The 17556-nt window shown below is 33.7% G+C and overlaps 3 protein-coding genes across 8 annotated transcripts; 1 reads left to right on the forward strand and 2 right to left on the reverse strand.

Moving 5' to 3' along the window:
* Nucleotides 1-266: 266 nt before the first annotated feature.
* LOC21399467 (protein DMP2) lies at nucleotides 267-1036 on the forward strand. The gene has a single exon (XM_010096536.2). The coding sequence runs from the start codon at nucleotides 372-374 to the stop codon at nucleotides 1032-1034; it is 663 nt and encodes a 220-aa protein (XP_010094838.2). The 5' UTR covers nucleotides 267-371; the 3' UTR covers nucleotides 1035-1036.
* Nucleotides 1037-2102: 1066 nt separating this feature from the next.
* On the reverse strand, nucleotides 2103-8205 carry LOC21399468 (probable arabinosyltransferase ARAD2). 6 transcript variants are annotated; one of them, XM_010096537.2, is made up of 5 exons: nucleotides 8032-8205; nucleotides 5097-5151; nucleotides 4005-4747; nucleotides 2932-3188; nucleotides 2103-2837 (listed from the first exon to the last, which is right to left on the reverse strand). In XM_010096537.2, exons 3-5 carry the CDS (start codon nucleotides 4657-4659, stop codon nucleotides 2286-2288), a joined length of 1464 nt encoding a protein of 487 aa, XP_010094839.1. In that variant the 5' UTR covers nucleotides 4660-4747; nucleotides 5097-5151; nucleotides 8032-8205; the 3' UTR covers nucleotides 2103-2285. The 6 variants fall into 6 exon arrangements, with proteins under 6 accessions (XP_010094839.1, XP_024020339.1, XP_024020343.1 ...); XM_024164571.1 differs by having other exon boundaries at nucleotides 2103-2840; XM_024164575.1 differs by having other exon boundaries at nucleotides 2103-2840; nucleotides 4005-4771.
* A 2450-nt stretch (nucleotides 8206-10655) lies between these two features.
* LOC21399469 lies at nucleotides 10656-13365 on the reverse strand. Its single transcript, XM_010096538.2, has 2 exons — nucleotides 13158-13365; nucleotides 10656-11167 (listed from the first exon to the last, which is right to left on the reverse strand). Exon 2 carries the CDS (start codon nucleotides 11126-11128, stop codon nucleotides 10832-10834), a length of 297 nt encoding a protein of 98 aa, XP_010094840.1. The 5' UTR covers nucleotides 11129-11167; nucleotides 13158-13365; the 3' UTR covers nucleotides 10656-10831.
* Between the last annotated feature and the right edge of the window lie 4191 nt (nucleotides 13366-17556).

The raw sequence follows: 17556 nt of genomic DNA on the forward strand, positions 1-17556 counted from the left end.
AACTAGCACTGCTGCTCTAGCAGATATTGTAATATACCATACTGAAGAATTTTACTTCCATTGCACATTCTTTAACTTCCATGCCCAACTGTAGAAACCGTAACTCACTTTCCCCAAGTACCGATCGAGGATGATCTATTTCTTCTCCTTGGACAACTCAGAAAGCATATTATGGATTCATGATGAAGAAAAACCTTTTAACATTTTCGTGAAGGAAAGTTCTAACATATTAGAATAAACAAGGAAAAGTATTCTATTATACAACTCTTTGCCAACATAGAATTACTTGTCCCCCTCACTTCAATAAAGAATCGTTTCGTTCCCCACTCCTATATTTCCTTATATAAGCCACCTTAAGTACTGCCTTTCTCATGGCTAGCTCAGAAACTGCCTATTTGAATCCAAGTATGGACAGCTCTGTCTGCCAAGACCTGATTGAAAGTTACGATAGCAATGATGAAGGGGACGGCGACGCCGATGAATCCCGGTTCATATACATGACCAACACAATCCTCAGCGGCACTGCCCGCCTTAACATTCTCTTGCCTACGGCCACCATCCTTGCCTTCACCATTTTTGCTCCTCTGCTCACCAACGACGGCTCATGCACAAGTTTGAACCGTTGGCTGATGGGGTTCTTTGTTGCCCTTTGCGCAGCCTCATGTGTCTTCTTTACCTTCACCGATAGCTTCAAGACAGCCTCGGGGAGAATGTACTATGGGGTGGCGACTTTCACGGGGATATGGACATTCCACGCTGCGAGGAAGAAGCCTTCTGTGCCGTCCCATTATAGGCTGAGATGGGCCGATTTATTCCACGCATTGCTTTCTGTTACTGCATTTCTTGCATTTGCAGGGTGTCACCATGACGTTGTTGGGTGTTACTATCCTGCATTGCCTAGAAAAGTCACCAACACTCTTCCTCTTGTGGTTGGATTTATAATAAGTGTCTTGTTTGTGGTGTTTCCTTCTAAGAGAAGGGGGATTGGCTATCCTTTTTTGCTGCAAAATATAGCTCTATACTCTAAATGTTGACATACATTTTATTTCTGTTTCTCCTCCTTTTTCCCCCATGTTTTTTGGTTCTCTCTTTATCCAGAGACAAGAACGTGAATATTAGAATTGGATTTGATTTGTACAAGTTGAGAATTTACAAGGCAAGCTTACTTGAAATTGCAAAAGCTCTTTTAAGGCAAGATGGAAGAAATCCTCAAAGGTAACATATATTCACAAGGTTGAAATCATCACCACTTCATCAGTATTCTTCTGATTAATTGAAGAAAAAAGGAAAAGCAATTTAGCTAAGATACTGATTGCCAACAGGTTAAGCCAAGAATAGGGATTGTTTATCCGTTAAGCTTTCTAGTTCAGAATATCTGAGCTGTAAGCATTTATTAAACGAATAAAGAGAGAATAAATAATCATAAAGGAAAAGGAAAAAAAAAACATTATTATAACAATATAACCTAAGAGATATTAAATCGCTAGAAACACAAATATGAATGTGCATGAACGCGAACATGAGCATGTCAGAAGTGGAATTAGACTTGGTGGTTTTATCGTCTCATGAACTAAAACAATGCAGAAGAATACTATAGGGGCACCACTAGTGGTGCTGAGCACCACTTTTTAATAAAAGTGAGTCCCGCAACTTGGTCTCCGAAACATTTATTAGGGGTGGTGCCCTAAGTGTTTTTGCACGAATTATGTCTTCCGAGATAACGGTTAACATTTAAATCACATTTTTTCCAATCAAAACATGTTTAGAGTATTCTGCCCAAGCAAGTTACCAACATCCTGTCCATTGTGTTTGAATTTCTGACAAGAGTTTTGTTTGTGGTGTTTTCTTCTATTCGCTATCCTTTCTTGCTGTAGAAGGTTGATTTATGCTGTAGATTTTTGAGGACTCTTTTGTCTCCAAAGAGACCAGAAAGTGCATTCAACTCTGAATGATGCGTCATATTTGATTTAAATGTACTTTATGAATGATTTATGAAATCGGGTTCTTATCGTTCTTATAGCGAAAGAATCAAAGAAGCTAATTTCATTTTGTAACATTACAAGAAACAAAACGAGTAAACTTGAATAAGGAGGAACAGAACATCAGACAAAGGGAAAGAAGTTTCCAAGGAGGTTAATTTTGCCAATGGGTCATGCAAATCGATCATTTTATCTTTTAGACCATTGCAATTCACAACTATCATAAAGGGGTAGAAAAAAAAAAAGAAAGATACATTAATTATAGAAGTACAAATATAAAAAGAAAAAAAGAAAAAAAAAGTGAAGTCAAGTACAATGGCAGCGAAGTGGAACTGATACACCCGGTGGTTTTCTCTTCTCGCGAACGATGGCTTCCTTTATCACGGGTAGTTTTTGATGGACCTTTTTCCATATATGATTGACTGCACCACCACGAGGAATTGGCCCGATGCCGCCCGGATAACCATTATCATACTGAAAAATAGGCTGCACTTCGGCCATTTTCCGTCGATATCCATCCCTCTGTTCTTTTGAGAAGCTCCTGAGGTGACTCACTAGCCAGTTAGGTTTCAATGCATCACTAACAGCCACAAAAACTGAGAACTCGGAATAATCCAACATCCCTTCAAATGGGAGCTCGATGTTATCGCTAACAATAACTGGTATGCAGAGACTTTGAACGGCATCAAAAAATCGGCATGATGTGGGAGTGTCCCCAGCAGGGTGCAAGCAGAACTCAGATGATCTCATCCCTTTGATCGACTGCTCTCTCCCTGTAGCATTAGGAAAGCCTTCTTCCATAATTACGCCTGGTTCATCAACCAACAAGTCCCACAATTTTTCTCGAACCAGGCCACCCTGCTAATGAGAAATTCAACAATGAAATCCAGAATTCACTAGAAACTGAGTTTTAATAACACTTGGCTAGTGATATCAGATAGTGGTTACTGACCCGGTGCCTGTGTTTAGCCCCTTTAAAATAAAGAAGGGTTTGACGTTTCTTGTTTTCTGCCAAGTGCAATCTAGGGAGTAGATGGGTGTATGGAACGATCACATCTTTGAGTAGCGACACTTGGGTATGCTGAATCATATCCGATGAGTTCCCACCGCCCGATGATTTCGAGTCGAGCCTGTACCACCCACCAAAGTCAACCACCAAGAGGATAGCTGGGGCTATCTCTTCTCTAACATGCCACATTGCAACCGGGTCTGCCAAACAATGCTTCAAGTTTTAACATAACCTGACAATCCAGAGACTAAATCATAACAGTGCTCTCTTTTATTTCTTTACAGCCATTCTGGTGATATATAGGATAATGACTTGTTACATGATAAGTTCATAGCATTACTACCACAAGAAAACATGCAGCTAAGTTTTGGTTAGGCGAATATAATAATTTCAGTTTGGATGAACGTCCTACAAGAATTTAAATTACAGAGAAGAGCCTCTCCATATACAAATAGCTATATTTTGTTACACATAAATGGAAAGGTTCTAATATGCTAAACTCCTAAGCAAACAAAAACGGAGATTATAGTTACCAAAGTCCTGTCTATGAACTACGATATAGCTGTTCCAGTTCTCCTTATAAATCTCTACAGTCTACACATGATTACAAGGAAGTAAAATGAACCTTTTCCCTGTATAAAACACGCCACTGTTTTATACACAAATAAATGGTCCTGTTCCTAAAAGATAAAACCAATTTAAGGACCCATTCAAACTTGCTAGCCCCTCTTCTAGGTTGACAAACTGAGATCCTCACTAAAAGGTTGCATAAGAAGTATCAGCTAATCAACACAAATCACAAATAGCTAGTTGAGCCTTTCCTTTCTTCTAAACTAACCCAAAGAATAGAAAAAATAAACTCTCAAGGTTCAAATCAATAAAGCATATACCACAAGGGAAAAACACACGCACAAACACAAACTGTTCAAAATCCATAAACAAGCAAAGAACACAAATCATCAAACATACCCAGTTATTAAAAGGGCAAAAAAAAAAAAGAACACAGAAAAACATACCAGTTAGAACAAACACATGATCTCTACCACCAGAGCGCTTCCAAGCCTCACTGTTCTTCACAAAATCCACAACTTCCCTCTGCCTTTCATAATCCTCATTCCCGACCTTCTTCCTAAACAATCCTTTACCCTTACCCAGCTGCATTTCAGCACTCAGCGTCGCGAAGAACGGCACGAAAACAATGTCAGATTCTCTGACGTCATAGACCCTCTTCGCAAACGATGATGTTCTCTGCTCGGATGGCGTCATCAGGTCTCCCAGGATCCAGTACTCTGCGCTGTACTGCTTGATCAGTGGATTCTCAGGATAAGGAGGGAACTTGAGATTCCTCTCTTGCGAATGGATCTTCTTTGATTGAATCTCATTGTCGGTGTCCCTTCCGAGCCTGGAATCGGAACCTGAGGACCAGTATTTCTCAAGGAGGCCATAGTTGAGGGATCTGGGGAGGTCAGCGACGTAGACTTTGATGGGGTCAGAGGGAAGGGCATTTTGGGAAATCAGAGATGAAGAAGATCTAGAGGAAGGTGAAGTGAAGAGGAAGAAGAAAAGCGAGAGAGAGACAGTGCAGATGGAAGTGAAAGTGAGGAAGAGAATGGGAACAGAGCATGGCAGTGATGTTGATATGCTGCTATTGATGTTGTTCTTCAGTGCCATTTTGGTGTCTAATTTTTCTCTTTTTAATTTGCTGCTTCTCTTGTTGATCTTATACTGCTTCTTTTATGGTGGGTGTTGACAAACTTAACTGAATCACATTATTTTTCATAAACTGATCAACATCAACAGGCCAAAAGATTTAGAACAAAAACTAGATCTATATAAAAGTGTAACATCAATATCTAGGTCTCAAAGTAGGTGACTTATAACATATAAAACAAATAACAAACTAGAGCATCTCCAATGCAGCGCCAACTTGATGCGCATTTAAGTGAAAAAATCACTCTCCAATGCTATTATTTTTTAATGCTAAATTTAGAAAATGCTATACTTGGTGGCAATTTCAGTACCAAGTATAACAAATGTCAATTTGCCAGTCAATTGCTAATGCTTTTGATCTAACAGTAGATGTCCATCTATAAGTTTCAAAAGCATACCATTCTATTGTGCACCTTCTTCCCCAGACTTAGCTCTTCCGGTTTCTTCTGCTTTCTGTGAAATGTTTTCAAAATTTACATTAAATACAAATAATATAATTAAAGTAATTATCATGATTAGCTATAGCACACCATGCATTATGTTCATCAATACTAATCAACTACACAATAAATAAATAAGAGAAAATAAAAACCACATTGGGTATGACGTTTCAGAGTGCCAAAAAATGATTCTTCATCTAAAACGTTTCCGAATGTTACGCCCTAGACGTAAATGGAATTATTCATCATTATATATACATACATACATACACACATATATATATATTATTATATAAAATACATATTCAATTCAAAAAAGCACCCTCAAAACTCGAAATTTCATAACTCCAATCAAAATTCAATCGTGAATACCCACCAAAATACTTAGCAAACCCCGAATTTGATCACCCAGATTAGCGGCATTTCCTAAACCTAAGCTGCCAAAAGAATGAAACAATTCCAACAAACACAAATTCCGAATATTTTCAAGTTTGAAGCCTCATTCAATCATCGTACGCACCACCCCCAAGAAGCCTCTAAATGGCAGAGAAAATAAAATCTCGTACGCATCAAAATGGGTTTTTGGTGATCGTGGAAAAAAAAGAAAACAAAAAAACAAACCAAACAAAGGAGAGAATCCCAGATCTGAAATAAGAGAAACTTGTATGTAACGCGTCTCGATTTGTGTGTGCGTTGAAGAATGATTTTTGGTCCTTACCCGTTGAGTTGCGTCAGTAGTTGAATATGAATTTGGATATGAATTTGGATATGAAATTTGAGTTTGTGTAGTACTAGATTACTAGTGTGGGGAGGTGGAATTGAAAATTATGATTGCTGAATAATGAATATGGTGGAAGTAGACTAGTGGGAGAGCACGGTTGAGGACACCCACACCTGCTTCATTTGCATTTTGCGTTGTGATTGAGGATTGTGATTGTGCCATTGCCATTTGCATTTTCTGCCATCAAAGATCTGTTTGTTTGTCTGCTTTTTCACGAGCACCTCTATTCATTGGCATAGAGTTAAAAGCCGTCACAAAGACAAAATGGCTCATTTAATTCACAAATTTAAATTTTTAATTTAAATTTAGATGTAATTTTATATAAAATTTTTATGTGTAGCAAAAAAAATTATGTAATTTTTTATAAAATTTTTTAACTGTAACAAAATTAAAATTTAAAACTCAAATTTTAAATTTTAAATTAATAAAATAAATGAGACCAAATTGAGCTCGCTAAATGAGTAATGAGACTCAACATACCCATTATTTTATACGCATGGGGTTTTATCCCATTAAAATAATTATCATTTTTCTTTTTCTCTTTTATTTTTAAAATTATTTTTTCATTCGATTCACATCAAAATAAAAAATATATATATTTAAGAGGGCATAAAACAAAAACATGTCAGTAGTTCATTTGTGTAAAACATTACTGTAGAAATATTTTCTCTTTTTAAAAAAAATATACTTTAAAGTATGAAAAGATATTAAAAATATCAGGGTCCGTTCACTTCGCTGATTCGAGTTTGTAATTCGAGTTGAGATGTGATTTTATGTGAGAACTTTTACTGTAACAAAAAAGTTAGATGTGACTGTTTCTGAAAGCTTTTTACTATAACAAAACTTAAATTTTAAACTCAAATCGATGAAGTGAACGGGCCTCAATCTACATATACAATCTCCTATTATAGATAAAATAATATGTATTGTCCTTTACAAACAGACGATAGTCAAAACGGTATATCCAAAATTGAGGGAAAAAATATTTGTCGGAAGGCCACCATCACTACCGCCAAGATCGAACCCTCAAAAGAATTTTGGCATCGGACATTAGGAATGTCAATAACAACTCTACAAACCAATTGTTCATAATTTTTGTCTCACATTTGATCCGCCCCAACAGAAGCTCTACTCCCCACACCATCCCCGCCACGAAAACTCCAATTGTTTAATGAACTTGGATACCAAATTTCAAGGCCAGAAGCTCGGCAACGCGTGAAAAGGCGGTCTAGAAACTTGGGTCATCTCATTCCCTTCAGCGTTCTATCTTTTCTTAGGAGAAAAGAGACAAATACCCTTATTTCATACTTCTCATATTTCAATAGCTTTGAACCATAAGCATACTTCTCATGTTCTGTTGAACCATAACCATAAGCATACTTCTACATAATCATACTTCTCATGTTTTTAAACCGGTTTTCGATCAGAATCATGATCTGGGTTTTCTTTAACACACCCAGGAGGAGAATTGTTATCACTCATTCCCCCGATTAATTCCTATCAACGAAAATAACAAAAAGTTTGAAATTTTAACCCAAAATAATCAGCACCAAATACGATCTTCTATAAAAAAAAAAAACAAAATATGGAAAAAAAAAACAAAAACCCATAAATGTTTGACGATCCAGAAAAAGTAAAGCTTCGATTTCGGAAACAATGAATATCAAATTAATGAAATATAGGAAAAGAAGCTAAAACAGATCTGCGAAAGCTAACATAAATAACAAAAGAAATACTAAATTCAGAAGTCACAGGATTATTAGCTTCTGATGAGAGCTAATCAGATCTTGATTTTGATTTGATTTTGGGTGAGAGAGAGAGAGAGAGACCTTGTTTAGGGTGAGAATTTCAAAGGTTTGTGCGGAAGAAGCAGCTTGGAGATGCCTTGGATTAGGAGAATACGAGGAGTGGAGTGAGTATTGTGGGTTTTGGAGAATAAATGAATAATAACGAAACAGAGGAATCGCAAACATAAGGTTCAAACCCAGATGCGCCGACGACGTTGTGGTTCAAACCCAGTGAGATTTTCAAGTTCAGATAAAAAATTAACACAAATCGGAAAGTTCAGATCAAAAATTTTTCACAGAAAAAGGAGAAAAAAAGGAATCATACTCTGGTGATGGCGGCAGAGGAAGGTCCGGCAACGGCGTGGTGGATCGGAAGGCGGCGGCGGCGTCATCGACGGAAGCGATGCTGGGTCTGGACGAGAGAGAGGTTGGGTCTGGACGAGAGAGAGAGATGGGTGAGATGGGTGGGTGAGAGAAATGGTAGGGTAAATTGTTTCCCGTAAATATTACTTTCTTGAGAAAGTAAATAACACCTGAGTAGGTTTATAATTATCTCAAAATATAATAATGTGAAACTTATAGCTTCATTTTTTTTAGGTTTAAAAAAAGTCTAATAATTATACTAAATATGAGAATCTAAAAGATTCTCATTTTTATTTCTGTGATTACCTTATACTAAACGTCTCCTAAAATATGATAATGTGAAACTCATGGACATCACTTTCTTAGGTTTAAAAAAAGTCTAATAATTGTACCAAATATGAGAATCTGAAATATTCTCATTCCCACCCCTGTGATTACCCCATATTAAACGTCCCCTTAAAGTATATGAGTCCGGACTTTAACCCTTCGTTCTTGATTAATATATTTTCTTGTCAAGTAATTATACTAATTAAAATGGTATAAATAAAAAATGAAGGATAAAAATCTAGACTCATACACTCTAAAAGAAAGTTCAACAATTTTTTCTTTTTCTTTCTTTTCTCTCTAGGGCTCTAGGGCCGACGCTAGTTGAATCAAAAGAAGAGAATGCTTAGTAACATAAATTGTAATAAATAATAAATTTTTAAAATTAAATTAAGTAAATAACAGATTTTAAAATATTTAAAGTAAATAGCAATAAAAAATTTTACCACTGAATTTACATAGTAAAAGAATTTTTTACCGCTTAAATTTTCTTTTAACTAGATTTACGTAGTAAAATAATATACTACATAAATTTTTATTTATTGTTATTTACTTCAAATAATTTTAAAATCTATTATCTACTTCAGTTATTTATTGTAAATGTTTACTTCATTTTCCCGTTTAAAAATAAGAAAGTGGTTACCCCTTTTTTTTTTTTTTTTTTTTTTTTTAAAGAATTTAAATCCCTAAGGTGGTTGCTGATAAGGGAAAACATACAATTGCTTGAACACATTTTGCTAGGCTGAAACACACCTCACAACATTTTGATACTCTCATTTTCTCATATTTCACATCGTTTTTCGGCACCTTGCGTCCTAAGTATCATTTTGATTTTTTATTTTGGCCTTTTACCTTTTATGAGTGATATGTCGCGTACATGACTCTTCCAGTCGAAAAATTACATGAGAAGGCCAACCGCTAAAGAATGTACACAAACAAAGGAGACGAATATTAGAATATATGAGTTTAAATTTTTATTTTTTATTTTTATTTTAAAGGATACTCTTTACTCTTCATTAAAATTTTTTTAATCAAATAACTATATTAATAAAAAATAATAAGTAAAAATTAAACTCATACACTTTAAGAATAAAAGCAGTAATTTTCAAAAAAATAAAAATAAAAAGAGAACAAGGAACCTTGAATCTCCGCTCATTAATGATAGCTCTTTTTGATGAAAGACGAATGATAGCTCTCTCTCAATTGAATGGGTGGCTTCAAGTGTCTAGACGCAACATGTCGACGATAGCTTGTAAGTTTTAACTGAAAACATAAGAGAAGATAGCCTGCATCAAAAGCATGCATTTGCCTAATCAACAACAATGCTTTTTGGACGCATATTCCACTTTCATCCCTTAAAATAAGGCCGGTTTGTTTCACGCGTTTAAACTATACTTCTGATTCTGCTACAGTGTCTTCTCTCATAAAAAAATTCAAATAAAAAAATTCTGACCAGTGGATTCTCTCACAAATTTTAAATTCAGAATTAAAATCACTAACTTGAACCCATAAACTAAACGGGCCCCAAAGATTCTATTAATTTCATGTTTAGTAGAGAAATTCGTTCCCTGATTCGAATCATGATTCATGGTTCGCTACAGTATTTTCTCTCACAAAAAAATTCACGTAAATCGAAAATAATTCAAATCACATGGTTTAAATCCTCCAACCAAACGTAAGAGAGAGAAAATTACAGATTATACCTCATTAAATATTAAATTTACTAAAAATATCTATTTTAAAAAATTTTACCTATTGACTAGTTCTAATTTAAAAAGTAAAAATATATTAACTAATATTAAGGGATAAAAATAAAAAAAGTTCCATTTCAAGTGATATTTTTAAAAATGGCCCGAAAAGTAACCACTCCTATGGGCCCACTATATCTCTTGAACAAATGGCTACATTTGGAACCCCAAAATATTTTTGTCTAAGAATTATAAGTCCTAATTTTATACTACCAAGAACAATAAAATTGTAAGAAGAAGATAACTTGAAAAGTCGCCCCTCTCAGATTCACTGTGCTTTCTCTAATCTCTCAATTAACTCTAAAAACAACTGCCCCTCTATTTAAAGAAAAAAACAAGGGCGACCAAATTTACAGGTGTGATCCGCATGTTGTCCGTGCTCATGACAATAATTAAGCTTCACAACTTAACAGCAGAAGTGAAAGAAACTTCACCACAAAGAAAGCAACTCATCGTAGAACCAGTGGAAAGCTCAACCTAGCAATGAACAAAAGACAACTCCAAGAGGGCATCATAAACAGAACATTTCAATGCTCATATTCATTTGGTTACAAACGCAGAATCTTCTACAAGAAAGGCAAGTTCAGTTGCAATCAATACAAAACAAAATTAGATTGCAAGACTAGATTCCAACACTAAATGAAGAAAAGAGCCTAAGTACTCGCCACGACTAAAAGTTGAATAACGAACCTAACGTCCAATCACAACCTCATCGAAGTTCCAGTCTCTTACGAGGTCCCTTCTCACGGCACAGCTCCTGACTAATCGGGGCGTTCCCGACGTTACGCTACTGCTTGGAATCGATGGGTGTGGAGTTACTTTAGATTTTGATAGGGAACTTGATGTAGGAGGAAGAGGTAACCTCCTGGCTAAGCAGCTGGAAATAGCAGAACATCTACCGTCATTGTCTGAACTCGAAACTGAGTAACTCCTAAAGGAGTGTGATGGACTTTCTACGCTATGGCATGCAAGACATGCTAAACTCATATTTGGACCTCAAGTTTCCAACCTCTGCAGAGTGCTTTCCTGACAAAAGAAAAAAAAAAAGGAAAACAAATTAGCATTTTCTTAAATTGATTCTCATAGCTTGTATAACAGAAAACGTGGTCGAGTGTTATCCTTAAAGAAGTACGTTCACAAACTAACAACCAAGAAAGAGAATAAGCAACAAAGAGAAAGAAATCTTAACAGTTGCTATCAACATATTGTACATTTAGAATAACAGATTATAAGGTTAAAATAGGCTTTAAGTTTTAAGAACCCCGCATATAAATTTGTACTTCAGCAAGAGTTCATCTTTAATACTTGCAATGACGAATGAAACAGCAGGGTTCAATTTGGTATAGATTCAAGTATTACTATTATTCTCTTTTTGTCATAAGGAAAAAACTACTTTTATTTTTAGCCTTGATATTACATTTTTTATTTTTTACATTTATCGCCCCTATTCTTTCTTTGTACAAGTTTTTCAAGCACAATTCCAATAACATCCATTTAGACACGAAAGGTGAACACTTCAACAAGACTTATGCGCCCGAGCAAAATAAGTTCATGCAAGTTCGTGCTAAACAGGAATGTTGGTCCATCCACAATCACCTGAAGAACACCTTTAATCTAATAGATCCAAAAGCAGGGACTTAAACTCTTCATTTCTAAACATAGACTTTCATAAGGTAAAATAGCAACAGGGGCAAGACATAGAGGTGTCCTTGTCTTCTACAACTTATTTATCTAGGTAGAATAAAACCAAAGAACAAAGCACTCGCTTCGCTTCTTTGACCTCTAACATTAAGTGATACATTGCTTAAATTAATCATGAATAAAATACTAACTACTAAATCCAGAAGACATGAACATCCATACATGTATTTAACATAAGTCAAGCTCATTGCTAACGAGTTTCTTGTTTCTAGAGAAAAGAGTTGGCAAATAAGAAAATACATTGCCGAAAAACAAAGAGCACGAGATATTAGCGTCTATCTCTACAATGTTTGCTCTCATATTTTTTCATCTTGCAGATAAAAATCCTTGAACCAACCAGGTAAGACAAATAATCTTATTCGAAGAAGTTAAGGGCTCATCTTTGAGGTAAGACATAAAATAAAAGTGCCTCTCTCTGGAAAAGCTCTATAGAGTTTTGAGCAGAGAGAGATTCTAGACAACTTAAATCCACACTCCAATGCCATGCTTGCACACCATTCAATCAAATTAACATAAAGAACTATAGTATTTCCGATTTCGTCAGATTCTAACTTGGAGAAATAGGATATCTAGTTTTACAACTTTAATTCATAGAGAACTGCCTATATATAGTAACTTTGTGGACCTTAGGAACTGAAAAGCTCTGGTTTGGAACTCTTGGACAGCGGCAAAGCCACACTAAAAGCTTTTAGAACTTTGATTTTTACACGTAAAATTTCTCAAGTTATAGCCCTGGAATATGTAACTATGTCTTTATTTAACAAAAACAATCATGTCTAATTTTTTCCATAGTGCCCCCATCTAAAAAATAAAAATAAAAATAATCCATTACTGACTCTTGGGTTATAGAAGTTTTGAGCATACGAGCCAGTTTTAACTTAGCAAGTAAATTCAAGATTTTAAGCTCGTTCATGGGTTATTTGAGGGGAGTAAAGTATTTAAATCGGTAGAAACTGTTGTAAACAAAATGCCCTTTTTACACGCTCATTAACCAAAATTCCAAATTCAGTTTAATGAATGAAGCACCCAATTAGTGGCTAAAGAGGAAAACCCTTGACGGAAACAAATCAATCGTCTCAAATAGACACAAATAATACGATTAAAGCAAAAACCCAAATCACAACTTTTGAGAAAAAAAACAAATCTTCACTCGAATTTCAAGCAATTGTCCAAAACTCAAATTCCAATTATCACCGACACTATGATCTAAGGCAATAACTAAACGAATCAAAGAAAATAGAAGCGAAATAGAAATTACAAAAAAAAAAAAAAAAAACGTAATCTCAAGAGAAAGAAAAGAAACAAGAGATCTTACTGAAGAATTAATCTGGGCGTGTGATATGAGCCAGGCGTTTAGTTGATATTTTGGAGGCTGAAAAGAAGGATCTGAAGAGAAGACTGTAAAGTAGACTTGTATTTATTTGAGCAGTTAAAAAGATTCTCTCTCTCACAGTTCAATCTATTAAAGGAGAGTTTTGTGGATGATTTTTTCTATTTGTATTTTATCAGCTGCACGTTCAAGTCCTGTCTGTCCCACATGAGATGCCATTCTCTCTTCCACTTGTGACCGAGCAAAGCAAACTAATGTTTTCCCTGTCAGCAATATTTTCCTTTTCTTTCTTTATCGTAGGATCTGATGCGGGTAGTGTGTGTGTATATATATATACATATATATATATATATATATGACTCATTTATTTTATTAATTTAAGTTTAAAATTTAAGTTTTATTACAGTAAAAAACTCTCAGAAATAGTTATATTTAACTTTTTTACTATAATAAAAAATTCTCATATAAAATCACATTTCAACTCAAATCAGTAAATTAAACGGGTTTATATATATATCTCTCTTTAATTCGGTTATAATCATATTATAAAATAAAAAGTATATATAACTAGAAGTGGAAGTTTAGATGATCCGGCAAAGCCGAATGAAATTTATGGTTCAACCCAGTCCTAAACTCGATGGGTCTAGAGCCGTTCTCATATTTTATAAAGTATTTAAAAAATAAAAATAAAAAAGAGTGTTCGAGTCTAACCGAGTCGGCCCAAATAAGTTTCTAAACTTGACATGTCGGTCTAGCCCAGTCTAAAAATTTAGGCCGATTCAAACTAACAATGACGCGTCAGTTTAAATTTACAACTCTATAAATAACAAAAGTTCTAACAGTTAAAAAACATAGACTTGTTAATAGTTCTTTTTTAAAGCCCTAATATAAGAATCTTTTTTTTTTAATAGGTATCAATAATTGGAGAATTTTTATAGTAAGACACCTTTTTTTTTTTTGGCCCAACTGGTAGAGCAAATTTCTTTAGCCGCCAAATAAAATTCTAACAATTGGATTTGTGAGTGTGACACTCGTAGATCTAATCATTAAAATTTTGTTCGATGACTAGAAAAACTTATTATAACGGTAGGGTAAAACAACATGACCTACTATAGAAATCTCTATTTTATTACTGTTAGAGGTATTAATTGAATCAAGTGGTCACTAGCAATAAAAAAAATGAATTGAGTGGTCTTTCTACGGTAAAGAACCTACTGGCAGTGGTTTTTCAAAATGTTAGATATGATGAAGATTATATCAAAATAAAAGTGTCTTTTCTGATAGTATTTTTACACTACAGAATCAGTTTCTGACTGTTAGATTTGATTAAAATCATGTCAAATTAAAAAAAAATTCATAACAAATAGTTTATGATGTAAATCACCTTTTCAGTAGTTAAATTTTTCAACACCTACCAAAGAATTCTCTCAAGAAAAAAACATAAAAAATTAACTAACAGAATCTTATGTAAATTTGACCGTTTAAAACACAACCCTATTGGTATGTGTTTTTTCATATTCTAATGTAGAATTTTATAAAAGAGAATACTTGCTTTCTCTTTTTGGTGAATGAGAACATTATTAGTTACCTGAAAATGGTATTTAAGCTATTTTTGTTGGAAAGAAAATAAAATAGAAGGGATATATAATTTAGGTGACAAAAAGTCAGATGAATAGAAGGATCTATTCTTATTGTGTTATAATGAATTTCTTACTCTTAAAAAAAAAATCCTCACATTGAGAGATATTAAATTGAGGGGGGTTTTTTTTTTTTTTTTGGAAGAATTTGTAATCTCTCGCTAATTAAAATTTACTCATCATTTTCACCCTACCAAACAATCATGTGTCCTAAAAAGCCAAAACCTTCTACTAGTCCTCAAACTCTCCTCTTACCCGTTTTTTTCTCTTACCAAACAAGCTCATAGTATTACCTTATGCTAAGGTCACTAACTCGCGTATGCTAACTAATGTTACAATCTTTTTAATCAAAGAATGATCTCATGACTTGCATTAAAAATTGAAAAAGCAAATAAAAAATAGGGAGGAGAATATAAAAATTTAACGTGGTTTGATATTGTGTCTACGTCCACAGACAAAAAAAAAAAAAAAAAAAAAAAAAAAGAAGAGAGAATTCACTAGTAAGGAGTACTGTAATTTGACTTTGTATAAATACAAATTATAATAACATAATTGAATAAGTTACCTAAAATTAAAATTAAAAATTTGCCTAATATAATAAAAGTACTAATAAAAGTAAAAACTACTAAAAAAAGTAACAATATGCAAAATATTAACTTTCTTTAATAAATCATTGGTAAATATAGAGTGGGGACACCAGAGTGGTTCCTCTCAATTTCAAAGGGACTCTGATGCCTTAATCAATAAAAAGATCCTATGGAGATGATTACGGCAAGAGATAAAAGGATTGAAAGATTTAATAAAGGAGGGGTCGTAGTGATAGAGTCGAACTTTTTATTTTAGAAGGACAAGATGAACTAAAATGAAATACATAATTAATAAAGAGCATGAAAAATAAAAGATTATTAAAATTTCATCTCATGCGGAAGTAAACATTGCCATCACGAGAGTATAATCCATATTTCTTGCTCATTCATTATCATCAAGCCAAATGAAAAAACTATTTTGATGATCAGTTATCTACACCACCATCAACTTTCATGAAACAAATGGGCCCGTTTAGTTCGTTAATTTGAGTTTTTAATTTGAGTTAAGATGTGACTTTATATGAGAATTTTTGACTGTAATAAAAAAATTAGATGTGATTGTTTCTGAAAATTTTTTTATTATAACAAAACTCGAATTATAAATTTAAATTGGTGAAATAAACGAGGCTAAATTGTCAAATCTTGCGCCTTTTTGTGCCCACGTTTTCTTCTAATCTAGGCCCATCTATCATGATACTGGATTTTGGAGTCCTTGTAAAACTAGACGTAATGGCTACACACACCAGGAATGAGTCCAGGGGCAAATATGTCTGCTACTATAATATATGACTCTGAAAAAACTTCTTTAACTGTTGATTCTCACAATTGTTTCCAGATGGGGGGAGAGATGAGTTTTGTTTCAGCTTCACCTTTAGTCATGGGATCACGTTACATTCATCCACATAACTAAGACATCGTTTGGGTAAACAGGTAATTTAATGATCCGTTTAGTTTACGCATTTAAGTCACTAATTTTAATTATGAATTCAAATTTTGTGAGAGAATTATTGACGATAAATTTTTTTATTCAAATTGTTTTTGAGAGAAAAATAATGTAATACAATTAAAATTATGGGTTTAAACGCGTGAAATAAACGGACCCAAGTATTTTGAACCAAGAATTTGGTAAAACTTTTTTAAGTTCAGTTCAAACTAATGATTTAATGTTTTCAACCACATTTCTCTTTTTTTTTTTTAAAAAAATTTTATTTTATAAAAAAGAACGTTAAGTTTATCCCCATTGTTTTATTCTCAACATTTTGAACCAAAAATTGAGACCATCAAGTGGAGCCCTAAAGTACTGATTGATATATCCGGGTTTCATTTATGACAGACCGCAAAGACTTGTGAACTTATTATCTAGTCAACTTCCACTTGGAAAATAGCATTGATAACGAGGTAAAAATAAATAAAAAACTAAAGAACTATAGGGGTTGATATTTTGTCCTTTTTGAGTTAGGTAATTTAAATATAGATTTTGAGTTGAGTTTGAGTTATAATTTGAGTTGAAGTTGTAATTTAAAATTGTGTTTAGTTGTGTAAACTTGAGTTATAATTTGAGATTATAATTTATTTGAGTTTATGTTTGTTTAAACTAATTCTTGAGTTGTGAATAGTATCCTGAATTTTTTTTTCTTTCATTTAATTGATTTTATGTAATTTAATTTGAATAAATAAAAGTGAATCATCTATAAGTAGTAATAAATTTAAAAGCAATGTAGGCATTTTTTTCATTTAATAAATTAAAATACCATATAAAAAGTTACTAGAAGATGATTAAAATACATTTGGAAGATGATTAAAAATTATGTGCCATATGGATATACTTAAAATTTTCAGGTCTTTTTCTCTTAAACCAGGGGTGCCCAAATCACATTTTGTAACTGAAGCAACAAAGCATTCAAGAGAGGAAAAAAACAAAGTTGAGTTTGGCTCTTTTTCTCCTAAACCAGGGGTGCCCATACAACTGGTTTTGCTCTTATAAACGCCTAGAGAAACCTGTACAAGTATGGTTTTGCTCTATGAATTTTTACCAGAAATTGAACACAAGCTTTTCCCAAACTATTGCATATGGATGTTAAATCACAAAATGCCGAACAAATAAATCAATAAATTGGTTCTATACTTACCGAATTTGAGCCTATGGAGGAGGAAATTTGA

Source organism: Morus notabilis, unplaced genomic scaffold (assembly GCF_000414095.1).
Source record: "Morus notabilis unplaced genomic scaffold, ASM41409v2 Scaffold315, whole genome shotgun sequence".
NCBI lineage: Eukaryota > Viridiplantae > Streptophyta > Magnoliopsida > Rosales > Moraceae > Morus > Morus notabilis.